Consider the following 27256-nt stretch of genomic DNA (forward strand, 5'->3'; position numbering starts at 1 on the left):
AACCTGGGCATGTATTTTTAGGTGCACACACCCACACACATATGCAGCCTGAATAGTTCACTCCCCTCCTCTGACACAATCAGGGATGCCTTCAAGAGGAAAATGAGCCCAGGCATGCTCCTAACCCAATCTGCCTGTGCCACCCCTATTTTAACTACTATACTGTATCATGTACTGGCTTGAAAATCTTTTTATTTCAGTGACTTTTTCCTTCCTCTACATTCTCACAATGCTACTCAGTTTCTTTTAGCAACACAGTAACACAGCAGATCAAACCAGAAATTCTGCAGTTCAGTGCTCAGTACGAAAGACTGCAGTAATTATGCTAGTGGAACAGTCTCTACAAAACACTAGTTCTCATTTAGTTTTCCCACATTGGCTTAATGCTTAAACCATGACCTAAGACCCTTCAGCAAAATATCAATATGGAATCACTGCAGTCACTTGTAATTAGCTGATGGCAGCTTATTTACATTCCCATTCCATGAGCAGGTACTTGTATTTTAAGCAGCAGTTATCCAGAAGGCTTTTCACAATTAACATACAGGTTTGTCAGTTTCAAGGTTATTCAAACCAGACGCAGAATCTGCTTCCAAAATTAAACCTGCACAGCTACAGTGGGCTCTTCAGAGTGTTTCCAAATCTCACCTCATGCCTCCTGAACTGTGGCACTCCTTCCCCCCCCCAGAAATATTTACTTCACCTTTTGTATGTTCAGATAGCCTTGATCACTTGCATCCTTCCTGAACTTCTCTGTGGTAATATATAAAAGCTGAAAAATCACACTATAAGCACATAGAGCAAGGTTTGCTAAAATTAGTAATTTCATTATTAGTTACACTGAGAAACCTTAGGAACAAAAATCTGCAGCCAGGTTTCAGAGATGAAGTGTTCTGTCCTAACGTGGGAAGCCCTTTTGCCCTAGGTGCTACCCTGCTGTGTTCTTCCCTCCAGAAGCTCTTCTGATATTTCACAGGCATCACAGGGTACTTTTCCAGTAACAGACTCCACCAGAAGTGAAGGACACAGCACTCTGCCCTCCATTCAGCCCCACAGGCAGCAGCTCGCTTGGCAGACCAGCATTCCTGAAACTGCTCCTGCAGGACTGACTGTGCCACAGAAGGAGCATTTCTGACACCAACAAAGTGAACAGGACTTCAGTTTGGCAAGGTGACACATCACACACACCCCACCGTGACCTCTGTAGTACAACAATCTTTAAAGTAACAATGAAGCTCCATTGTAACTGACACCAAAAACCTGGTTTTACTGTGTCTTTTAAAATTAAGGAAACTGGAGTAATTCTATGAAGAGCAGGTGTAAGAAACTATTCCAGAGAACAGGGAAAGAAGAACCCACACCATTAGCTGTCTGGTATTTATTATTTTTTAATACAGAGAACTCACAACAAAATATTCTCTAACAACACACATAAATGATATCATAACCAATTATTTTAATTTCATCAACATTCATTTGCTATGTACATATTCTTCCATCTGCAAAAGTGCAATCCAAGAATGTCTCAACAAGAAACCTTTATGGACAAGTACATTTTGAAGGGTTTTCTCACCAGTGGCCTTACAACGTGTTTGTCCTTGGTTACTTGGTACAGCAAAATAAGGAACACATGGGAGGGGGAAGGTAAAGAAAAAAAGAAAAATATTGGGCTAGATGCCTCCCTTGTAGGAATATTCCTTATTTTTCCAACTCAACTCATTATGAATACACTGCTCATTACTGGAGATGTTAATGTAAATAGACTACAGGATAGTCTATGGTCTGGCTATAAAACACTGTAGTTTTATAATGACTCTGCAGCATTAGACAGAACAACAATTTCAGGCTGCTTATGTTGGTAGGTGTCAAATTACACATCAGCGTGTAAAAGATGTCCATTTTGTTAGTTATGGTTATCAAAATTTATTTGTAGACATCTTACTGATGGATTAATTCAGTTTTACACATCCAAAATATGAAGCCTACCTAAATGCAAGCCTCTCCTATGGAAAGGAGTTAACTACTGGAAAGAAAAGCATTTGCACATGCAACTCCCATTACTATCACAAGGAGTATCGTGCACTGAAGAAGAGCAGAATGAACCTCTAAATCCAGAGGACTGCATTCTCATTTACACAACATATTGCAGGCAAATTTAATCTGACCATGGGCCAGCTTAAAAAGAACACACAGCATCAGAGAAAGGAAAGGTAATGAAGAGTAAACTAGCCAAAGAAACAAAGCAAGCAGCTCCCTAGCTGGGGAGGAAATTATCCCTTATGATGCATTTGCAAGCTCATGACTACTTCCAGTGCTTGTCAAGACAGGAAGCAGAGAAACTGTGGTCTAGTTTAACCTCCAAAGCAGCCATCAGGTCCTAAAGAAGTTGCATGTGCACTTCTACTTCGGCAAAGCCCAGGAAACTCTCCTGGCCAAAGGTGAGGGCTGACTGCTTGACTGGAAACTGCATGTTAGAGAAAATAGTGAATTTTCCAGTGAACCAAGAGCAGATTTCAGTACCAACAAGAAGCAGGGAAAGCCTTTACAAATTATGGATAATTTACTTTCGAGTGAAAGTTCAGAAGAACCTTTCTGTAGCTCAGCTGGTTTCCACCGAGGATCATTTTTACAGTGCTAGGTATGCTGCTAGCCTCCAGTTGAGAGATGTGTTTCACAAGAAAATAGGTATTCCTCAAGCAGTAGGTAAGACTCAACAGCAGAACTAAAAGGAAAAGCTGGCAAAGAACTAAACTGCTTTCTTAGATAGATTTGTATGTAATTCCTTGTCAGTGTTAAGACTTTAAATGTGCTTTTCCCATCCCATTTTCTCAGTCTGCTCCATTCCTGGTTTTGACTTGGATGTATTACACAATCTCTCAAATACTTATTTTTAAAGCTGACCATATTTCCTTTATTCCATGTCTACTCATTTCTGATTGTCACACATACAGGTCTAGAGAGGCATCCAAAAACTTAAAGGGCAGAATTATAAACTAAGCTACTCTAAGGGAAGCAAGTGAACAAGTATCTAGGACAACTCCAGATCCCACTTCTCCTCTACCATGTGCATTGTACAGTGACACCTCCTCCAACACTGCACAAAAAGCAGCACACAATGCCATATATCCTGTGTGGGAACTGACACCCCAGACTCATTACGTGTGACTGGCACTCAAGACTGAACCTACAGTAAGAGATGTATGCTTTAATTGCTCTCTTTAATTCCCTAATTACAGGAGCTTTCTTTGCTGCGTGATTTCAGGCCACTGTGAGAGCTGCTGCTTTCTGTCTAGTCTGGTTCTCATGGTCCTGCCAGGCAACACAACTCCAACCTGGTCAGCCACCCTAACTCCAGCAGATTGCTCAACACACCATCAAAGCTGAAGGGCTCATCCTTCTGGAGGAGTTAATGCAAATTAGAATTCCATTGTTCTTCACAAGGAAAGTTCTACACTGCACAGCTAATTAGATTTTTTCTGCTAGAAACCTTCTTCCTGCCCAGGTATGCCCTAGGCCAGCTCCTGCTCCCATGGACAATGGGTGCAGTGCTGGTCCCACTGCAGCTGGGCTTGGTGTAACTTTGTGCTCACCATGAAAAGACAGTGTTAGAAGTCTCCAAAATCTTTCCCATAATTCTCCCAGAAGAAGAAACAGGTTTTCCCAAAACTGGTGCCGACAGGACAACTGCACAAAACCTCAGGAATGTACTCCAAACCCAAAACCAAGCCCAGGAACTTGCACAGAAGGAGAGGAGCACGAGTGGTGAAGGCTACCACAGCCTGCTAACACGGCTGCTCAGACCAGCGCTGGACCACACAAGCTGGGTGGCACCCAAGGACACTGCCACTCAAACTGTGCCAACACTCTGTGCAGCTTGGGTATAACTTGAAGGGTAGCTAATGCTAAAAGGAGCTAATTCTGCAGTGGAGACAGCCAGGAAATAAAACTCTGAACTTGGCATTTTTACACATAAAGAAACATGGATTTTCAGCTTGAGTTTTATGTGCATGACAATTTCTTAATTCGGCAGAAAGTGTAATTCTCAGTCCAACATAGGAAAAAACACTATTTTGGCTTCTGACTTTTTTGTTTTCTTTTCCAGGGTGGCAGACTATCAGGGCCATTTTCAAGACGTGATTTCAACAGATACACTCTAAGAAGATTCTCATTTGGAAAAAACAAAAGGTTTCAGAAGGAGTAAAAAATAATCCACTGTGTAAACAGAAACAAACCCCACACTTATGAAGTGGACAAACACTTCATAAATACACTATCGAGAAAAGCAAAAAAACCAAACGTCCCTTAAATCTCAACTGATTTGAGAAACCAAGCAAAAGATGAATGACCTATTTTGAAAAATTTATTTAAGGAAGGGAGAAATGGTAGTCAAGAAACAACAACTGCAGAGTCTACAGGGCCAAGCTCTCTGATACAAATTCACTGCTTAATGCAGTCTTATGTACAGCACAGAGGCATGTAGGAAGTAAATATGCTAAGTTTGCTTTCTTAAAACATCTCCTTGTTTTTAGATCCTAGACTGAACACAATTTTTAAAGACAAAGGTGCAGCAATTGTTTTAAAAACTGATGACATGTTTGTACTCTACCTCTCAGCTCACACAGGTCTGAGGGCCCAGACCCCACTACATGGTTCTCCTTCCACACCAGCCACACAAGCCTGCAGCAGACAGCAAAGCCTCAGTCCCAGCAGGCACATACAACCACACCCCCGTTCAGCTCAGCCAGCTCCTTCCCTAAAATGTCTGTGAAGAAACACCTTTAAATAAAGCATTTTAAGATCTCCAACTTGTTTTGGTATGAGCAGATGACCCATGACAGCCCTGTTGGAAGAAGCACTATTGCCTGCACTGTAACTCAGTGAGGGCAATGCACATCAAACACACGTAGCAGGAAGACACAATGCCAAAAGAAGTCATTCAAGATTGCATGACTGGCACACATTTACATTCACTTGTCATGATACCTCAGTTTACCCCGGTCATGGGAAATCAAAGAAAGCCTGCTGAGGGGACTGGCAACAGAGGGCCAGCTCCTGCACCCCTGGGAACCAATGCAAAAGGCTGAATGAATTGAACAGTAACAGTTTCTTTCCAAGGATTTCCCATTTCCACCAAGCTGGAGGAACAACCCTATGCAATTACCCATTTTCCAACTGGACATATTTCTCTGTCCTTTATGTCTCCCCACGCCCTTCCTATAAACTGTATTACAACTATACAAAAAATAAACCCAAGTCATTTTTAGCTGAACTTTACCCCACACATGGGATATATTGAAAGGCCATTAAATTGGCTTGCCTCCAACCTTCACAGAGATCTTGTCAGGAGGATTCTGGTTTTAACAACATGTATATATACATATTAATATGTACACTGACAAAGAAGCTGCTCTTTCAGTTAGAAAAGAAATTAGATTTCATCACAGAATGAATCCTATAAAAAGATATGTAATAAAGTTGAAATACCCATAAAATAGCTATTACTAAAGCAAAGCTTTCGTCAATAAGCCTCCAAAACTTTAAATGAAGAAAATGGCTTCACAAAGTGGTAGTCTAGATTTCCACAGTGAGGACATTGCTGGACGTTGCTGTATTCAGAGAAATACTGCATGCCAATCCGCACATCTATTACTGGCTTCCCACAGTGCTTACAGTTCAGTCGAGCCTGCAAAAAACAAAGAAACAAACAAAAAAACTTTTTGAAATAACCACACTCCCCCTCAGCTTCTCACCTCTGGAAAAGGAGGTGCCAGAGGCAGTCCCCTGTCCTCCCCAGCAGGAGAAGGGGTCAGTCAGGAAACTGGCAGTAATGGGATGTGCTGGTAGAGGCACTCCTCACCTGGACTGCAACTCACACACACACACCATGCCTTTGAGATTAAAGACCACCACCAAATTCTGGGGAGTGGGTCACCTCCCACTCTGACTGATGGAGGGTAGAGAATATCAAGGTTTATTCTGTGCTGCTTAATCTCTGAATCAATTCCTCATTTCCCAGCACAAGAAGTGGCGTCTCAATAAATCATTAATGAAGCATCAAAGCGAAGAGAGAAATTTCATATTTGTGCCACGTAATTCAACCATTTAGGTTGACGTTTGAACATCATCTGTCTATGAAATATATCAGCATTTTAGTCTTTTGGCTTAACAAATGTATAAATTGATCTATTTTATCAGCACAACATGGTATTGTGTCACTTTAAGTGTCTATTTAAACATTTATAGTACATATCAGGTTATACAAACTAAACATCACTTCAACACACAAACTATCCTACAAAATCCAGCTGACAAAGAAGCAACATTAACTGGGTGTATATGAGAAGTAATCCAAGGTCATAGGTGAGGACGGACAGAGCTATTAATATTCAGCTGTTGCAAAAAAGTGAGACTTCAGAAGAAATCCAGCTGAGAAACACAGCCCATCTGATACAAAGAAAGCAACAGGCAGCATGAAAGCTCAGCAAGCCCTTTGGAAAAATCAAGAGAAGCAGAAAGGATTTGAGACTGTAAAGAAGTTAAAGAGTAAAAATGGCAAATGAGCAGCAAGGATCTGAGCTGCACCATAGTTTAACCTCACAGCCCAGTACACTAATGAAAGCTTCAGCTCTCCACTTAAAAGAACAAGAAGTATTGTCTAGGCCATCTTGATTTAAGGGATTTTCCTGGATGAGGAGAGGAGGAAATTATGAAAGTACTATCCCCGCTGAGACCAGACTCAAAAAGAAACAAATCAACAACTTCGCTGTTCTGCTTTTCAAGCAGAAATTTTAAGAAATACAATCTACTAGGTTATGAATTTTTATGGAACTCTTAACCAAAGTGTTTTCTCCTTAGGTTCTCCTCAGCACATCAGCTAAGAGTTAGTAATCTGACAATGGTTGCAGTTTGTTATTCTACTGCAAATTCGTGATGTAGAATTAAATGTTTTGAAGTAAGGCGTGAAATTATTCAAAATAAATCCAGAAAGGCAATTTGGAATTCTATTATATACCATATTTAAATGTCACTCTTCTGTATGCATAGAATCATCTGTAACAATCATGGTGAAACAATAATGCTTATTATCTGGCAATCACAGTCACTGCAGCTAATGCTTTTATAGTGAGTTCTTATACCATGTACTGTCACACTGTCCATTAATCATGTAATTAAGGCTCTTGTATAATGAGCTCTTAAATCTTTTCTTGTACATTCAACAGAAAAAATTCAGATTTGAAGCTGCTGACTTTTACAAAGGTAGCAAGTTAGTATCAGTGCTTTCCTCACCTTTAGAAGTTCTTATTTAAGAAAAAAAAGTTAAAGCCTCAAGAGACACTAAATTTGGAGGTAATGTATCAGTCTGTAGTTATAATTGCTACCAATGTCACCTTATCCAGCAGCAGCACCACCACTTGTCTTTTGAGCAACACATTTTGGTAAATACGTTAAATTTAAAATAAACTGTCATTTTGCATATTGAGAAACTGGTATTTCAGATGGCTTTGAAGTATGCACATTACCATGAAGTGATCCCAGTTTGAATGGGTGTATCTCTGCAGGGCTTCTGCCCTGACCTACTACACCACCTGCGTGTCCCAGCGAGCACCTGGAGCAGAGCACTGAGTCATTCCCAGACAGATGTTTCTTTCACAGCTGTCTACCCCTACCTACACAGCAGAAGTGCTCTCTCATGTGGACAATTAATTCTCTGGAATTCAAACAATCCCGCTGTCTCAGACACACTCGGGAGTAGCCCCAGGCCTCAGATCTTCCTCTCTCAAGGCATAGATGAGGTGAGCATTTAATGAACATGAAGTTGCTTCAGGCTGTGTTGGGCGAGAGCCATCACCAGGGTCAGCCACAAAATTAAGGAGAGCTGAGTTATGTCCAAGCACAAAGACACTTTGGACCTTTCTGTTCCCTTGGAGCTTTTTTGCTACAATTATGATAAAACACAATTTATGAACTAAAAAACCCTGGAAACATAAAACATCAGCTCAAAAGGTGGAACTATACCCGGCACTAGTGATGAAGCATCAGATTTAATTACCAATGCATTTAAAGGGGGCTTTATTTAAAAACATAAGTGTATTAACCACTGACCCTTGCAATGACTTGAGCCTAGCTAAAGGCCATTGTACCTCTGGGAACAAAGGGACAGAGACCCGTCAGCCCTCTTGTCTTGCACTCATAGGTACAGGCTGGAAAGAAGGATGGAAGGAGGAAAGGGAAAAAAAGATACACAACCTTGACTTTATCGAATCAGTTGGAATTTCACCTTATGAGACTTACTTATGTATGGTACTAACCTGACAACAGGGAGATGCTGCCAGAATATCGTAGGTGTACATGGTTCCCAGCTGATGCCAGCTTCCATCCCATCGGGACTTGCACTTAATGCAGATAATTTTGTGAACCCCTTCTAAGCAGTCTACACAAACAGCATAGAGGTGCATAAGCCTTCCTGTGGACAGAAAAGACACATTTTAAGGAGCCAAAAAGAGAAGATTAAAATAGACATTTTCTGCAATGTGCTATCTGACCTTCAGAGATACAAATCACATCTTTTTTTCTTTTTTTTTTCTTTATAAAGAGTGAAAGATAAAGTAAAAAGTACTTCTCCATAGGAAATACACAGGGCCTGACTGAAGCTATGCAAAACTCAGGAATTAGTCATCACCCTGCCCACTCTCCCTTACATCATTTGCTGGTAGGTCTTAGCAGAATATTTTATAAAAGGAGTTGCTAAACCTCCAAGAAGAGATGCCAGGTTAAGCTGTAAGATCAGCTGCTGTGTTTCCAAAACCAGAATATTGCCCTAGCTTCATCCCCACATGACATAAGAAGTGGAAAAGTGCTGAAACTTATTAGCAAACTTGGTACAGATTCATTTAACAACTTGCTGGTATCTTCCAGCAAAGAGGGAACCAATAACCTAATTAATAGTCCCCATGGGAAAAAAGCAACAGTCAGAAGAGCAAATTTTTTTGATGTACTTTCTTCTGACTGTTCATTAACAAGTATATTTACATTATATATTGCACATACAAAGACTTTAACATGCCGTTCAGAACTATGAATATAATGAGCTCTATCATCACCTTGGGCTCTGTATGGACAATGGCTCTCAAAACCTGAGTTACATTTATGTCCATAAAAAACAAAAAAGTGGCTCAGACTAGGAAATTAAATATTTTCACCACATACATGTGACTGAACTAACCAATGCAAAATCTGAGACCAACTTTCACAAAAAACCAAAATTCCTAAATAAATTATAAAGATCTGGTACCTAGATTACGCCTGACTTGTAGTGACTAAACTGATTTGCAATTTAATAGTTTGCCTGACACCGAGTACTAATCCTGTAACATACCAGATGTTGCACTGCTATGTAAGACAGAGCTCAGCAGTATTGAAGTTACAGATCAAACACAAAACAGGACTGTGTTCAACATGTGTTCACCTTGGATTGCAATTTGTGCTCTTTGGCATCAAAGCACTGAACACATCACAAACTGTAATTCAACAGACACAATCTTGTAACTCTTCTACAAAAATGGTACCAAAATATTAATAATTTATGATCAGTCTATACCAGACACTTACAAAATTAATAGTCTGTGGTTTTACTGGTTTTGGTTTTTAAGCCAACTATTTTAGAAAAACAAGAAAAAACAGACTCTTCTTAAAACATACATATAAAATACACTTACTAGTGTGAGCTGGTAAAAATTGAGTTATTCTACATTGGCATGTTCAGCTCTAGAAAACATGATGGGATGAAACTAAAATGTATTTAATATACACATAACATATATAATTAACTCCGTTCCTAAACTGAACACTCAAGATTGATGATGTTCAAACATCTCCACGCACAGCAGTTGTGTTGAGCAGGAAGATAAATATCTGTCCCCATCTGAAGTTCTGTACCATTTCTGCACTTTAAAATACTACCTTCCCCAACCATTTAATTATCAGGATACTTTTTGTATTGGATATGAGGCACCTGGTATCTTAAACATGCCTGAAGTAACATAAATGATTTTCTGTCCTGAAAAGAAAATAACAGCCTGGAATAGCACCTTACAGCTTAATTTCATTTCAGAGAATACTTCTGGTAAGAATCCACCTTACCCAGGACAAGGAAACAAAATTTTAACAATTAATTATTCACAGCAACTTGTCTGAACAAGTTTTTCAGATATATCATCCAACAGTTAAAAAATAGTTAAGGTAAAGAAAAACCATTTCACAGTTTCATTATTAGAGGTAAATGTTAACAAACAATGAGTTTCACTATTATTACTAAACCAGTTTTTTGTACTGATAAAATCACAAGCACATTGTGTGATTCCCCATCGAAGCAAATAAGCAAAGTTATCTCACATAGGTATATTCTGTTTATCCTGGAACTTTTCTGGCTCGTATATTTGCCTGTTGCTTTTTCTCCTTAAAGTACATTAGGCAAGACAGAAACAATAATGTTAGTGTGAATACAGTTTAGTGACTTAGTGCATAGTGATTTAAGGAAATAAAAAAATAAAATACAAAATTTACTGAGCAAAGGTATGTTACATAACACATATTATGACCATGCATGGGATACAATTTACTTTACTGAAAGGTGAGAAACTTTAATGTTAAAATACCTCTGGTTAATCCCTTACCAACACACTTTTCAACACATAATTCTGTGCTTTTGACCACCTGACAAGGAATACTCTCTGACTTATTTTAGCCATGCTGCCTGCTAGCAGGCTGCAGGACAGGCACATCCAGCCATGTACCACCCCATGACTTAAGTTTGGGCCACAGCTTTCTGGAAGAGCTGAAGCTCATGCTGGCCCACATTAATTTGTTTTTCCAGGAGGAAAAAACAAACACGTGCTATGGTCTCAACTCATCTGAGAGCTAGGACATAATCAAGACATAGCTCAAGCACGTGCAAGTTTGGAAATAAGTATAAAATCTTCACTGCTACACTGCTGCTTTAACACACCATATTAAAAGCTTACTCTCACCACATCTAACCTCTCCAAGCCTATGTTATCACAGGCCAGACTACAGCCTTTTCCGTATATAAGAAATAATACTTTGCTACGAAACAAAACTGATATTCTGTAGTCTGAAAGCAGATGAGAGGTGCCTCTCCCTCATCAGCAGTACAAATACAACTTTCAGCCAGGCTGCAGCACAGCATGCTTAAATTGAAAAGGTGGTTTACAAGGTTGGTGTGCATCTTAGAGTAATGCTCCCAAGTGATAAATGAGCATGCATAAACTCCAGAACAGACTGGCTGGAAAACCTTCCTATGGTCTACCTAGAAATCGGATCAGAACTTGTTTAGTTGTAAGCCCAAACACAAAGCATGGATCTTTCTATACAGCATCTTTTTTAATTCCTTCTAAATGTTTTGATCTGATCCACGTGAGTATTTTGGACATTACTTCAAGCTTTACAGAACTGCTTAAAAATGCAGAACCAGGATGGAAATCTGTAATGGCAGGGACAGGGCACAGAAGGCAGTTCCATCATTTAATGAAACCTAGCATGACTGACAGACAACCTGTACCTTGAAGGTGACAGGGAACATCATATTCAATCTCATCATGTCTTGATGGGCTAAGGAACAGGGTCCCGTCCACCAGCGGAAACTGTTCAAACACTGGCAGCGCCCTGTGGCACAGAGCACAGTTTACAACGTTCCTGTGGCTGGCACTGAGAGCAGCGAGGATGAACTTCCGAAGGTCCTCCCCTTGGCCCACCTGGGCATCGTCTTCCATCCGCACATGGAAAGTATTCAATTTATGCCTGGGGATGTGAGTGAGCAGCTCAGACAGATCGAGCCTTCTCAGAAACTGCACTGGGGTATCGAAGTGTCCTGATCTGTGTGCTTGCAAGCCAGCCGCCCCATAATCAAAATGTGCATTCCTGAACATGCCCCCACCAGCCATGTTCTTCTTATGGGGCTCCAGGTGAATGGCATTCTTCAAAAACTCCCCCAGGTATCGCGAGGAACGAGGGCCGCTGAAATGCGTGGGGGCGAGGATGGAGTAGCCGGTGGGTGGGGACTGGCCAGGAGAGACACAAGGCGAGCGAACGGCGTAGCTGCCCCCCATGACACCCTTCTCCTGGGAGTTCTGCCTGTCCATGGAGTGCCTTCGCTGCAGGTCATTACTCAAGCCTTTCTGCGGCTTGTTGGCCGGCCTGCCTTTCTTGGCCTCCTCTGCTGACTCTGTCATGGACCTTCCCGTACTCTTCTCCAACACCGATTTCTTCTTCTTGTCATCCTGCATCCGCTTCACCTGGTACCAGTCCGTGTCCTTCTTTAAATGACCCTGCCCGCAGCGGCAGGAGCAGAACCGAAAAGCCAGGTCGTATCCCTTCTTGGTCCACATGTTTTGGCGACACTGCTTTTCGTTCCAGCTCCTGGCTCTGCCAATGCAATTGAACTGGACGAGGATGCTGCTTTCCCACTCGTAGAAGCACTGAAGGTGCATCCAAGTGCTGTAGGGACAGTGCTCGTTGTTGCATATAACCTTCTGGTAGTCATCCTTCTCCAGGTCCACAGGCCTCCCAAAGCTACAGATCAGTGGAGTGGCACAAGGGGCTTCTGTGGAAGGTAAAACAGATATATTAATAACTTCATGGCCCATTTATTGCAGTACTTTCTTTAAACACTGTGACATACACACCCAAGCTCTTACTAACAACTTGTAATACTGAAGGGCCACAAGCACCAGCTCTGGGTCAGTGCAAAAAAGCAGTAATTGCCCAAAAGAGATAAGCATGTGAAAAGAGATAAGGAAATGCACAAATAAAGAAACAAGATGACACTGCAGTCTGTGTAATACTTAAAACCAAAGCACCTCAGAAGCATTAGCCCTCCTCAAGTATTTGTGGATACCGTTGCAAGGCATTAAGAAGAAAGGAGAAAGCATTGAGAATGTTTCTGGAGAGCTGCTTTGAAGCCTGACCGGCAACATGGGGAGAACACACAGAGATGCCTGTTTGAAATGTAAGATGTTTGAAAAGCAAGTGAGCAATACAAGTAAGAAAGCCCAGCTTTGCAGTCATGGGGGGAGGCAGGAAATGATCATTTCTGAGGGAAAATAAATTTCTTTTTTGGGGACTGAGTTAAAGACAACTGCTAGGGAGAGAAGGAGGGAGCCGAGAACTTTGAAAAGCATGACAAAGAGCTTACGTTCCTAGTAGAGAAAGCAGGGCCTTCATTACATTGCTTAGGCAAATACAGACTGTATCACCACCACTGACCTTCTAGACAGCTATATTTCACAAACCAAACAAACCTGTCTGCAGCACAGACAGGTGAAAAAATCCAAGTGCAACATGATATTTTATCACCAAAGTAGCAGCTTTGCTATATCCTTGAGCAAAGAACAGTTTACTTCAATTACCTCACAGCAACAATATCCACTTCTACACAAAAAAATGTTCTACAAAAGAATTTTCTGCATTTAAGAAGCAATGACGTTTTCCAGTTCCTCACCAAAGTACCACTACATATGATTCCCATTGCTGGCTGCTCTGTTGCAGCTGGGAGGCTCAAAAGAGATTTGGAAATTTTTTACTGGAGTTTTTGTAAGAACTTTTTATATGCTATAGCAGGTTGACCCCTACGACATATGCTTACTCAAGTATTAAAAATACTTCTCTGTATTTCTGTCTTCCTAATTCTTCGACTTCATCAGGAAGTACTGCTCCAACAGGGCAGTCAGGCTGCCTTCTAACCTCTGTATGGCTGCTTTCAAATATTAGGAGGCTTCTTCCATGGTCAAGGGCTGCCTCACCCTATCTAAAACACAGCAATCAGTTTCCTGAAGTTCCCCTGAAGACTCAGCCAGGGCCCCAGGGCTTATGGCAGAGGTGCACAGAACCTTGAGGACACAGACTGCTATGACTGAATTTTTTTCCCCTTAGGACTGCAAATTTCTACCTGATGAGCAGGTAAAAAAATCACCACTCTGTTGCGTTGTTTTTAATCCCATTTTTATCACTGCTTGCACAAACAACACTACATAATTTGCAGTAGAATGAGAGGTTTTATGCTCCTAGATGTACTTTGACTCTGACTCTCAGTATGAGACACACTATCCATCATCACCTGTCCTACAGCAGTAATACACAAATCAGGTGTTCTGCAACAACAGATCTTTGCTGTGCTACTGGTCCTTTTTCCAGCAAGTTTTTGGAAAAGGCTATAAACAAACAAAATGTTCAAAGCTACCTTCTTAAAACGTACTTATACCAAAGAAAGAGGCACAAATTACACAGAAAAACTTTTCTGAGCCATTCCCTGGAAGATTCCACATCCTTCACTTAATTTCTGTCTCTGTTTCTAACGCCAAAATGGCACACTTGCAAGAAGAGCTCTTCTGCAATACCTTTCCTTCAGGGAGTGGCCTATAAATTGCAAGCAAAACACATTCCCAAAAGCTTTCCTTTGAAGAAGAAAAAGCGTATTTCATTTCAAAATATGGACTTTTCAGTCATTAAAAACAAATTACCAAATTGTAGAGAAGAGAGACAAGAAAGGCTTTCCCTAGAGACTCTTTGGAAGTTCCTTCTATAATGTGACAAATATTTTGTTATTGGCCGTCTCACGTCTCTGAAAAGCCCGCTAATAACAAGTTTGGAGAGGTCTTTGAGAAGCAACAATTTATTGGCTACCAGTGACTAACATTTCTCCACTCTTTTACTGAGTGTTATTAAGTATAATGTTGCTATTTTTCACTATAATGTTGTTGGCCAAGAGCAGAAGTGAGCAATAACTTATCTGCTCTGAAACAAAATCTGCCAGTTTACCACTTCAGAGTTTTCCACGCATTCTCCTAGACTTCGATTCAAGTCACACTACCACAGCAAGTGTGAAAAGCTTTTCTTTGTTGTCAGTCTTTCCTTCATCATATTTCAGGTTTGAAAGTATAAATTGACCTCAGAGAGGCCAGCTAAACTGAACCCATGAAAGGCAAATCGTCAGAAGTCATTTGTGAGGGCAAGTACCAGAGGCCAATATGAACAATTCTCACTTATGTATTTCCTTTATTCATCTATTTTGGTAGATATTCCTTTCCACCATTACAAGAAGGTAGCAAAAAAAGAACATGCCAAAAATCCACTTATGCTCTCACTGTGTTTCAGAGAGTAAATGTTCTAAGCGTTGCAGGTATAATTATAGCTGACAGCTGAGAAAGTACTACACAGACAAGTCTAGAATTGAATACAGACACTATACTTGTTCATCCACACCGGCACAGTTACCTGACTAAAAAAAGGAAATTGTTTCTTTGATCACTCTTTGAACACGTTTTTGAGTTTGTATGCAAAAACATATGATCTCTAGTTCCCTGAGAAGTTTACAGACTCTTCTTCACTATGTGGACAAAAAATGAAATTAATAAAATAAGTGACTGAAATACAAAAACCACCACCACAGACTGTGTCTGCAATTACTTAATTATGATCATATACTGGGTGTCTAGAGGCTAAAATAAAGGCAACTTTCAACAGACTTTTTTTATCAGTCAATGGAAATACTGTGGAATGAGATCTTCTCCCGTTTCTCCTTAAGAATTTACAGACACCAGATTACCTGAGGAACTTCCCACAATGGAACTATGGGCAAAAAAAGGCAAAGCTGCAAGTTCTGGACAGCGATGTCTTCTTCAACATTTAAGTTAACTAGATGATTGCAAGTTTTCACACATTCCCTCAATCTGATCTGCTATCCACACAGTGTGAATTGGCTGGTCACATAATCACCACAGCAAAAGCAGGTCTAGAGCAGCTGGAAGACAGCAACAGAATTAACAAAAGCCTTCCATCACGCAAAAGACCCCAATAAACTGAGATTGCTTTGGAAAACATCATTGCTAAGAGGAGAAGCTGGTGTCTATTCACCTCTTCTGGGGACTCATCTGGCTTTTCACTACTGTCACTGTAGCCGCACAGGACATACTCCAGAAAGCTAAGAGGGCTCTCTCTGACATGTTGCCACACTCCACAGCACAAGTTATGCCATGACAGTCAAAGCACCTGCTCTCACTGACACAGATTTGCTTTTATCAAGTCTGCTGGTTTGGAGAAGGCCTTGATTAAACTCCTGCGGTATTTCCATAACAGAAACTGAGAAGCCCAGCATGGCTAGTTGAAGTTGTCTCAGTAGAAAGTTCTGTTGTTTTCTGTAGTTTTCCTGTATATAAGAAAGCAGAAAATTCCACTACCTGAAAAGCATAAAAAATCTTCAAGCCAACATTTGGTTTTGCCACACATTTCAAATTATCTGTACAAAACAGACTGTGCAGGGCCGAACATCCCTTGCGGACTTCTCTGTACCCATGTCTCCTGCCAAACATAACCATGCCACATGTTCCTGCATAAAGAATAAATGAGAAACAGAAAACAGCAATTTTTGTGCAATTTTCCCAGTTCATGGCAACAGATATGCCTTAGAAGCAAAAGAGACAGCATTCAGATCAGTATGGGAGCGTCCTTCTAGGTAATGTGAAGAGCTCTTCCTATCAATTCATACTCTTCAAAGTGGTATGGGTTATTTAATCATCATTTTATAAATGAGACAGAGGACTTTTTTTCAGTATTACAAGACTTTAAAAATTCTTGTTATCAAGCCCTTGTACTTCCCATAATTAGAAATAAATTTTAAGATATTCTTCAAAAGGTCAGAGCTAGAATCATTGTCCTAATGTTTTATGATGATGCTATTAATGATTACTGTCAACAGAGATTATGATGGGAAGTAAATAGAAATTACACAGCCAAACTGCCCATCCACACCTATATCCCCAAGTCAGTTTGTCACCTAAATATAATTTGCTTCCAAGTAGCTAACAACTCAACAAGTTTCTGGTTTCCAAAGCTATGAAACTAAACTTCAGGGAAAATGAAAGATTACACAGTATCAGAGCAACATCTAATCTCCCAGCAGCTCCTTTCAAACTAATGCCAAAATAACAATAAAAGAATTTCTATTTAACTCTCAGTTTCAAGATGGGTTTCACAGCCAAAGAGAACAAAACAAGACAGTGTGCAGTTTTGTGGAGCAGAACAGCTTCAACGTAGGCTGTCAAGTTGCAACTACAAGCGCGTGCTGCTTCTTTCAATACATTATGTTCCCACATAAAAAAAATAAATGTTTTCTCATATTCCTCTGCAGTGATTTGGAACAGTGATTTTGAAAATTGTTGGAAGGAGCAGTACGTAAATGTTTTCTAAAACAGAAATAACATAAGACATTCCAAGCACACGTACATTTGTGCAAAGATAGCTCACCGTTTAAACAAGGTTGTGTTTTATGTTTGACAGAGTCACCATAAAATTAATTTTTCTTTTGAAAATGAGAATATGACAGAAGACTGCAAGGAACCTGGACTGGTTTTTCTGGCTTTTTCTCATTTTTTCTGTTCAGGTTTATAAACATCCATAAAAGCCGGGAATAGGAATACAAACAAAACATCTGAAAAATACCTCTTTCAACAACAACAAAAAAATCTTCCCACGTGAACTGGTTCTACCTTTTCACAAAAAAGAAAGGCAGTATATGAAGACCATCCTTCCCATTTTGTGACCCAAATGAAAGCAGCAGAACAGCTGCCTGAGGAACACCCCTCTGGTGAAGTATATTAAGGAGAATGTTGTTTACTTCTGTTTACACACCCATCATAAAACCAAAGATGGACCCAGCAAGCCAAATGCAATGATTCCATGGCTTCAGTTTCGTGACTGCTCCCATTTGTTCCAAGCCCTCAATGCAGGTGCCTAAAGCAAAATTCGCTCTTCCCCTGCTAGGCTCCCACATTACCCATTGTGTTAGGCACCAGAGTTTTTCAGTCAGTGGACAGAAACAGATAATTATTTCCCCTACTCGTCGGCACAGGTTTCAGCTCACTGCACAGATTTGCCATCTCTGGTAAAACTCAGGGGAGGTGTTAAACATGTGAGGCTGGGGGCAGAGGGAGAGGGAAGCGCGGCGGCGGCTGGACGAGACGGCCCTGCTGTCATCCTGAAACAACTGTCAGGCAACAGGAGGCTGTGAGGGATCTGGAAAAAGAAATTATCCCCAATAAAAGGGAAAGGTCTTGGCACCGGATTGGTTGCAAGACACTTACTGTGGCTTGCTCTTGGTCTGCTGTTACTCTAGCATCTCTCCATCTGAGCCAAGGACACACTGGCTGCCAGCACATTACCTAGGCCAGAAGGGCTCCTGTGGGACACATACCTTGCAAACAAGCACTTTAACCTCTACCCTCCTTTCCCATGAACACTGCTCTCTTCACAACCTTACACAGCCAGGAATTGTTCACTCTGCCAGCCTGAACCAAAGCTGAGTCATTCCTGGCGAAGGCCACTCCCTACCAACCATCTGCAGGGATCTTCTGAATTTCCTCTGCCATCAGCATAGCTTTATTTTAATTGATGTCATATAATATTACTGCAGTAATACTGTAATGCAGCTGTAGAAAATAAACCACCACCACCACAAAAAAAGAGAGAAAGAGAAAACTTGAAGTAAGTGCCTGATGTCTTTACTTTGTTGAACCTTGTAATATAATCTAATATTCCAAAGATTATCAAGATGTGACAAAATGGTATTGTCATACTCATAACTGGTTAAATAGTACAAATCACATGGCAACACAGAAATGAGTGGCCACTTTCCTAAAAGCCTAAGTGCAGCAGAAGAATGCAATCAGGAAAAAGGTTTCACAAGTTGATCCAAAAGGCAGGCTTGGATATTCAGTGCAGCAGAACAACAACTAACAGCTGACAAACAGTAAGAGAAATCTTTCAAAACTGCTCAGCTCAGGGCTTATACTGGTAACACTCAATGATGATGACTGATATCTCTTCAAAACTTCTTAAGCAATCTTTGCTGAATGATCAAGACGAAAACTTCCACAAGGGAAGGGAAAAAAACTGTGGACAGAAGTACCTGGTAAGCCACTCTTATTGCAGGCTTTTTCTGTGCCATAAGACTCCCTCATGCTCTTGGAAAGAGAAGCCAAGGTCAGCAGTCCATTGGCAGTAAGCAACAGACAGAGGCAGTGCCACTGCAATGAGGAGCTGTGTGGAGTCAGTCTGGCTGATAGCTTTATGCACCTACATATTGATATTGTCACCAGGTGCCAATCCAGAGCTCAATCCTGTCCCCAAGGACCACACAGCCGCAGGCAACACCTACTCAGAAGGGATTTAAGGAGAACAAAGCCATAAGCAGCCCAGCTCCCTCATGCTTTACCCCATGTGCAGGATGTCACTAATTCTATTAAGTGAGCAGTAACATGAAGTGATCACCTTCCCCTAGAAAAGATTTCCAGTAATTTGGAGCTGTTAAACCCTGAGAGAATTTAGGTGATGAGACTCAGAGAGGGCTCACTAGCTACTAGAAGCATCTCCATGCACTCCACTTATGCTAACTTCACATCTGACCTCCAAGGCAATCTCTTCGCAATAAAAAAAATAAGTTAAAAAAAACCACACCTAGCAACTTCACAGCAGCAGGAAGATACCATGGAAATCATAAAGGCTTAACTCATACCTGCCACATTAACACCTTCTAACTAACAGCACAGTCTGAGCTAATGCCTGTTTATGAAATCAGCTACCAGCATGTGATACAGTTATCTTGAGCTCTCATTCAACCACCCACTCCCAGCTCAACCATCACCTCACCAAAGGCAGAAAATCAAGATTGAAACTGTACAAACTAAGGAAAATAGGCACTTTCATGTGCACAATAATTTTGTAGCCTGTTTACACAGCCATCTGTGCTCCAAGCTGAACCTACTGCCTACACTGCTGAAACCCAACATGAGAATTCATATGGTCTTGTAGAAATCACCATCATGTGCACAATTATCATCTAGCCAACTTAGCCAGTTTCTTTCCATTTAATATGTGTTGTCCAAATATAGAAAACAATCACAAACAAAAGCTTTGGCTTTTGCTTGTGATGTACAGACCCTCTCTGTATAGGAGAAATCTTGCCCCAGCTTGTGCTGTAACACCTGAACCCAACTGGAAATATCCCCAGAGAACAGACCTAAGCCTCTACCTTCATCAGTACCAGGACAACTATGCACCCCCAGTGCTCCAATGTGAACTCTGATTTGGTTTAACCACGTCAGAAGACAATTGGTTCTCTGTGCCATAAGCAATCATGCCCCAGCCAGGAAGACTCCTCAGCACCATGTGGGTTTTTCTGATGACTTCTCTCATGGTGAATGCAGAGACGAATAACTATCTCAAGACTGGTGGGCCTCAATGTATTTTGAACACTGGTTGTTGCTCAGTCTGCACATTAATTGTCCCCACAGAAAAGCACTGTAACCATTAAATCCTTTCACTTTAGCCTTCCAAGAGCTTTTAATAACTTGAACTGCTACAGAGAACTAACCTCAGTGCTTCAAGAAACAGTCATTCTAATAAAAACTGAAGCAGATTCTACTGTACCTGCCTTAGCAAGTTTTCAGTGGCAAACTCCAACTCATGCTGGAAATAGAGATAACTGTGGCATGCAGTAGATGCCCTAATGCCAAGCACAGATGTAAACACTGCAGGCTGGACTCGCTCAGACTGAGAGCCAGCTAGCCACCACACCCAGTGCAAAAGCACAAGAAAGGAAAGCAGCTTCAATCAAGGGGTACCAACACCTCTTATATTTTCAAATCTAGGGATATTTGTGTCATTGGTCCATCCTTCCCAAGTTTCACTGCAACAGACTGTATTTCATTTTCCATGCTAAAGGCTAAAGAAGCTGGTAGAAACTCAGATGCAGTACCCAGCATCTCCTCAAGACAGCAGCTCCTGATGTGGAGTTGTTGGTTCCCACAGACATCTCCCTCACAATGCCAGCCCCGTCATTACCATCCCTGGCACCTGTGTGGCACATAAGAGACCTCAGCTGGACACTGCTCCCATCATGGGTATCGGCACCACACAAGGGGAGATGGGGAGTGCCAGGCACACCCAATAGCCAGGCTCCAACAGAAACTACCTCCTCTCCCAGCAGGCATCCTGGGAGACAGGAATAACAGCAATATCCCTCTCAAGCCCAGCAAGAAGGACTGATAGACTCCAAGGGACAGACAGAAAGACATAAAGGCTGAAGTGAATGCTCTCAAGATAAATGTCACTAAAGTCTACCAGGAAATGCCAGTGCTCCACTCGAAATCCCACAAGCTTTCAAAACGGAATTACCCACTCCAGTGACTAGATTACTGCTTCAAGAGGCCTCTTTGAAATTATTTGAATTTCTATCAAAAGAGTTTAAAGAAAGCCCATGCTCTACTAATACTGTTATAATTTAGACACCTTGAAGATTAGCTGTAGGATTTTACTCTGAGCTGAATGCAAGGTTTTCCTCTGTTTTTTCCTCTTACACATGCTGCAGGAAGGAAAGCAGAGAAGGGTGGACTCCTGCCAGCCATGACAGTACTTTAATATCAAAGGATGTCTCAATATGCAAGGCTGTAAGAAAGACTGAAGAAAACTTACAAATGTCTCCAAGAGCTAGAAATCATTTTGTCACTATTTATTAGATCACTGTGAGTAAGATATGGGATAAGTACAGACAAAGCAAAGCAATGAGTTAAAAAACTGTATTCCTTGTATAAAACAGAGCAAACATCAAACCTAAACCTTACTCATGAAAGCACTACACTTGAGCAATAACTAATCACATGAACACAGAATGCTGTCAGGGCCCTGATAACCATTTTGATAGCAAATAACTTAAAACCCCCAAACTTAAATGGGTGTGTACTTGCTTGCATGAAAGGATAGTATTTATTTTATTCAGTAACACCATGAACATGATTCCATTTGCAAGGATTTGCAAAACATGAACTGCATTTGCTACCAAAGCATGTAATTGCACAGTTTTCAAATCCTAAAACTAACATGAAAGTCCTTTTGAACCTGATTTGCATTGATAGAGACAGTGAAATTTGCATTCAATTGATTTCTGCAGTTAGAAGAACACAATAGTATTATAAGGCAAAATTATTTCCCCTTAGTAGATTAATAAGTATTAAATTTTGTAGTCACTATAACAGAATAGAAATTTAATTTTCCAGGTGGTCTCACTGATACCAATGGGACTCCCTCAGGCTAAATAATCAGAAGGTGCCAATACTGAACATCACTAGAGTGTCAAACTGGAACTGGATGTTATATGCAGCAGGGAACATTTGACAGCAAATATTAATCCAGGCTTAAATACTTCAACAATTAATTCTCTGAAAACTCTGTTTTTAAATTAAACATTGCATTGATGAATTTGATGTCCATCTTTAACTATACCACATCCAGGATATTTCTTTTTTTAATAAGTCATAATTGTTGGCCAGTCACAGTGTTCAATTGTTGTGCTTACTGATTTCCCTCTCCATACACTTCTCCTACATTAGCATTTTTATTTGAAAGTAAATCAGTCCTACAAATTAATGAAAACTGGGCAAAGTGTTCAAAAGCACACAAATCTGACTGCCATCAGCTTCACCTGCAAACCAACCAACTCACCAGCTCTACTACTTGTGCAGGGGGAGAAAAAAAAAATTACCTTAAAACAAGTGGCCAGTACACTGCAGGACAGTAATTTAGAGACAGTGATGCTGTGGGGGTATTTTTACTTTAATTTGGCTGGCTTTAATGAATTACATGTTAAAGGGGAAAAGCACAGCTAAGGAGACACAGCTTTTTCTTTTCTCTAGTCTTCCCACAGCAACAGTGCTGGAGAGAACGGAGTGACAATGACAAGGGGATGAAGCAGCAAGATGTTAAGATAGGGATTACCAAGCCAAAGAAGAGGACTTGGCTCTACTGGACAATGAGATGAAGAATGGAAACAAGGCAAAGAAAATGGATAGAATAAGGAATATTAGGGTCAGAAACAACTCTATGTCAAGACTAGAGCAAGACGTTTAGAGGATAAAGGGATGAAACAGTTGGAACACAGAATCTGAAAGTGTCCAGCCTCAGCAAGGCAGAGACAGAATAGGAATTTGTTCCTCAGAGCCTCAGATCTAAAAGTAAACCCTGTGGATTTTCCTCTTCTGATGATGGGGCAAAGTATCCACAAAATGTTATACTCATTTATGTCTGCAGATGAAGGTAACCGACTACTGCCATCAGGAACACTACCATCAATGGGGTAAGTGCAAAATCCCATGCAGTTACTGATATAATTTTACACAATGACAGCTCAGATTTTATGCAACATAACACAGAAAACAAGCTAGAAAATCAGAAAATTAAAATATTTTTTAGAAACATCATTTAATCATTCTGAAGACAGGTAACCTAAGAAATGAGACTTTCTGTGACATCACATCTCACTTTCCCTGTGCACTGTGATACTGTTATACCAGTCCACCCCATTCCCTATAAGCCCCTCTCCATGTCCTGTGCATCACTTAGTGCAGAAAATGGATGCACTTTGGTCAAGAAAGATTAATGTATCACATGGTCTGATGGAAGAGAGAGAGGAACAAAGGACATAGCTAGAGAATGTGAATCCCCCTTGTAGGCATCATCCCAATACCTGCTGAGAAACTGAGAGTGCAAAGTAAGAAAAGCCATCACATCTGGTCAGTGGTTATGCTCTCTGCCTTCCCAATTCCCCTGTGGGAGTCTAGAACCCTTCAAGCACAGTTTGAGCTCTGAACATGCAAAAATTGAACCACCACCAAAAAAACCATAAACAAATGTCCTGTTGGGGCAGGAGAAAAGTCTGCTGACATTTCTCAGTTATCATGCCAAAAACTGGCTGTCAGTTTAAAGGAAAAAATTGTGCAGGGATTGAGGCAAAATTTATCAAAATGTAAAAATGAACAAGAACTTTCCACGATACAGAGGTGCTGTACCGGCAGTTCCCAATCACATGGCACAGCTAGTCAGGGCTGCACAGAGAAGCCCAGAGGAAATTAAAATTCTATTTCATTGTGCCACATGGATCAGGGGCAGAAACAATACATGGACCACACAACAAACTGTGAAGAGTTACAAAAACCCCATATGTGAATCACTGTCTCTTCATGAGCAAAGTAGCATCCTGATGTGACTGTGTAATTAGACCATCATAGTGACATCACAATGCAAAGCCAAGGTCTGCAGAGACGTTTTCAACTGCTAAATCTGCTGCTTTCATCTCTGCATACTTCTGTCTTGCCACATTAATGACAGAAAGCAGGTTATGTCATTATGATCATGCACTGCATTCCCAGGGTACAGGTGGAGCAGGAGAGCAGTGACACCAAACACACACAGATTACACTAGAGCAGCACATGGTGACAATGCAGAAGAGAAGAGCGAGCCCGGGGTCTCACAGGACCAGTGAGCCTGGGCAGCACCAGTCACAGCATGCAGCTGCACAGCCCAAAGGCAGCACAGCTAGGAGCTTCCCTGCAACCCAGCAGACTTAATCCACAACCCAGATAGTCTCCCTCAAACACTCAAGACTTGACCATGCACAGCAGAGCTCTTAATTAACCCCACCACCCACTGCAGCAGGCCACATCCTCCACAAACTGCTTAGTGCTCAAGCAACCCTCGAGGGCACAGCCTCTTACAAATGTCTGGAGTCTAGTAGTGGGCTAGCTGCCTCCAGGGCTGTGGCTACACTACAGAGATTCATTTCAGATTCATTGGGTTCGAAGACTTGAGGGAACCCGTTATCATTGTCTAATCTTTTCCCTGCACATGAGCCAGATTCCCAATTCTGCAGCACAACCTGAACCAAGACTGTTGAAAGCTTTGCACTTACCAGAGAGAATACAATTTATGAAACTTACAGCTCAGGATTATCTGATGGGCAGTAGCAAGTGTAAAATAAAGCTAGCAACCACATCTACCACTCCAGCTTTTATGATTATCTGAAAAGAAGTGTATGACGAGATGCAATGATCCTGCCACGGCGAAGATCAGGTACGCTGACCAGACAGCGTACAGCAAATGTTGAAGCCAAGGTGGCACCTCTGTAGTGAGAGGGTAAAAAAAAGGGAAGTGAGGGATTTGGTGAAAGAGTCAAGGGATGCTTCTGACCACTGACTTCCTGATATGGAAGCAGGGAGAGAGAATAAAGGAGCACCTCAGGTTAGACGTCAGAAAGGCAGCCTCAAATTCTGGGGAAGCTGGGCAGCACAGGGGAAGGCTATCCAAGCATGTGGGACACACAACCCTACAGCTGAAGAAGACCAATAACCAGTCCAGCTAGAGAGCTGTACCACTACCAGCGCTCACGGGCATCACCTCCTGTGGCACCTGCAGATGGAACACCACCGCGTCACCCACAGGCAATGCAGCCACACCAGAAACGCACCGCTGCTGCCACTTGTGCCTGAGCAAAACAAAAACTCAAAATACTGCTTCTCCCTACTCAAAGAAAAGCCAACATGTAAGACACCACCTGCAATGTGGATGTTGGACATATTACATTACCATACTGAAGTCATGATAAAAATACTCTAGCAATATTCTAACTCCTGTTAGCCTCTCTTTTTTTTTCCCCTTGTTCGCTCGCTTAAAGCAAAGAGTAAAGAAAAAACCTGAAATAAACCCAAAAAGGAAATTCTAATCATTCTCCATGATTCTCTCGAGTAACAGTCTCACAAAAGCAGTCTGGCGAAGACCTCATTTGCTAAAGCGATTCGTAATTAATTGATAATATTTCCAAGGAAAAGTTTCCATTAGATAATACATGGGAATCAGACATCTTGAAAACCAAACTAAGACACTTGGAAGTGCATTTCTAACAGCCACAGGCAAAACTACTGTCACAAAGCATAATACCAGTTGTAGCTACCCTCCCACTTTTTGAAAAGCATGGAGAATAAAAAGCTGAAATTTGAACTTGGGAGAGGAAAAAAGTGAGGAGTAGGGACTCTGCACTGCAGTTTGCAAACCTAGCAGAAGAACTAAGAACTAAGGGGGTTTTTGGCTTAGCAAAACTGTAATAAAATCTTTGCCTGCCTTTAGTTTTAGCCTGACACATCCTTTTGCAGCGAAACAAACATGAATAGCAATTCAAGTTTCGGCAATACACCACCTTACCATAACCGCTGGGAACCAAAATCCAACCCACGGACCAAAGGCAGCATAAAATGGTTGATGCGAAGTGAGCACGCTGCCCTGACAAACCCAACTGCTGCACGACGGCAAACAAAACTGACCGAAAAGCAGGACTCCATTTTCAATCGTGACGGAATAAAGCGGGGATTTTTCAACGGAGCCCCGAACCAGCCGCGGCGCGGCCGCTGCCGGCGAGCGCTGCGCTTCCCGCCCGCCGGGAAGGGGATGCGCGCTGCCCGGACCGCCCGCCGCCAACGGGAGCCGCGGGCTCCCGCCGCTCTCAGCATCGCCGCCGGGCGGCCCCCGCCCTCCGGAGGGTCACCGGGCGGGGACACCCCGCCCCGCCGTGTGTTTCGGGGAGATCCCTCCGGCAGCAGCCGCGCAGGGCCCGGCCGACACCCCCCCGCACAACCCCTTCTCTCCGGGCGCGCCCCCGCCCCGCGGGTCCCCCCGCGCCGCCCCCCCGGTCCCCGCCGCCGCCTGCGCCACCGCGGGAGGCCGCGGGCCCGGCCCGCCGCTCACCGCTCTTGACGTCCCCGGGCGCCGAGCCGCCCGCGGCCGCCGCGCCGCCCGCTCCGCCGCCCGCTCCGCCGCCGCCGCCCGCGGCCGCCGCTCCGGCTCCGCCGCCACCCGCGGCACCGCCGCCCGCCGCCGCCGCGGCTCCGCCGCCCGCCGCCGCCCCGTTCTCCTGCTCGTCGCCGCTGCTGTTGGCGCGCTTGTTCTTCTTGCCCTTGCCGCCCTTCTGGTTCGGCATCGCGGGCCCGGCCGCCGCCGCGGCGGGGCGGGCGGGCGGCGGCGGCTGCGGAAGGCGCCGCCGCCGCTACCTCCGGCTCATGGCGGGGCGGCGGCAGCCGCGCTGCGCCGCGCCCGCGGTGGGCGGCGGGGCCCGGGGGGCCGGGCCGGGAGGGTGAAAGGCGTGTCCCTCTCGGCCGCCCGCTACCGCCTCCCGGAGCAGGCGCGGGCGGCAGCGGGAAGCGGCGTGCGCTGCGAGGAGGGGCTGAGCCAGGCGCGGGCAGCGGGAGGGGCTTGTCGGGGGAGGGAAAGCCCCGCTCCCGCCGGCGCGGGCGGGGAGCAGTAGCGCCTCCCGGGAAGGGGAGGTCGCGGTCTGCCGCCGGGAGCCGGAGCCGGAGCCGGAGCCGGAGC

At 42.8% G+C, this 27256-nt stretch overlaps 1 protein-coding gene across 1 annotated transcript; it reads right to left on the bottom strand.

Moving 5' to 3' along the window:
- Nucleotides 1-1363: 1363 nt before the first annotated feature.
- Nucleotides 1364-27003, bottom strand: HECA (hdc homolog, cell cycle regulator). The gene is made up of 4 exons (XM_064413513.1): nucleotides 26636-27003; nucleotides 11579-12619; nucleotides 8310-8464; nucleotides 1364-5683 (listed from the first exon to the last, which is right to left on the bottom strand). Exons 1-4 carry the CDS (start codon nucleotides 26865-26867, stop codon nucleotides 5519-5521), a joined length of 1593 nt encoding a protein of 530 aa, XP_064269583.1. The 5' UTR covers nucleotides 26868-27003; the 3' UTR covers nucleotides 1364-5518.
- Between the last annotated feature and the right edge of the window lie 253 nt (nucleotides 27004-27256).

This window comes from Passer domesticus, chromosome 3 (genome assembly GCF_036417665.1).
Source record: "Passer domesticus isolate bPasDom1 chromosome 3, bPasDom1.hap1, whole genome shotgun sequence".
NCBI classification, from domain to species: Eukaryota; Metazoa; Chordata; class Aves; order Passeriformes; family Passeridae; genus Passer; species Passer domesticus.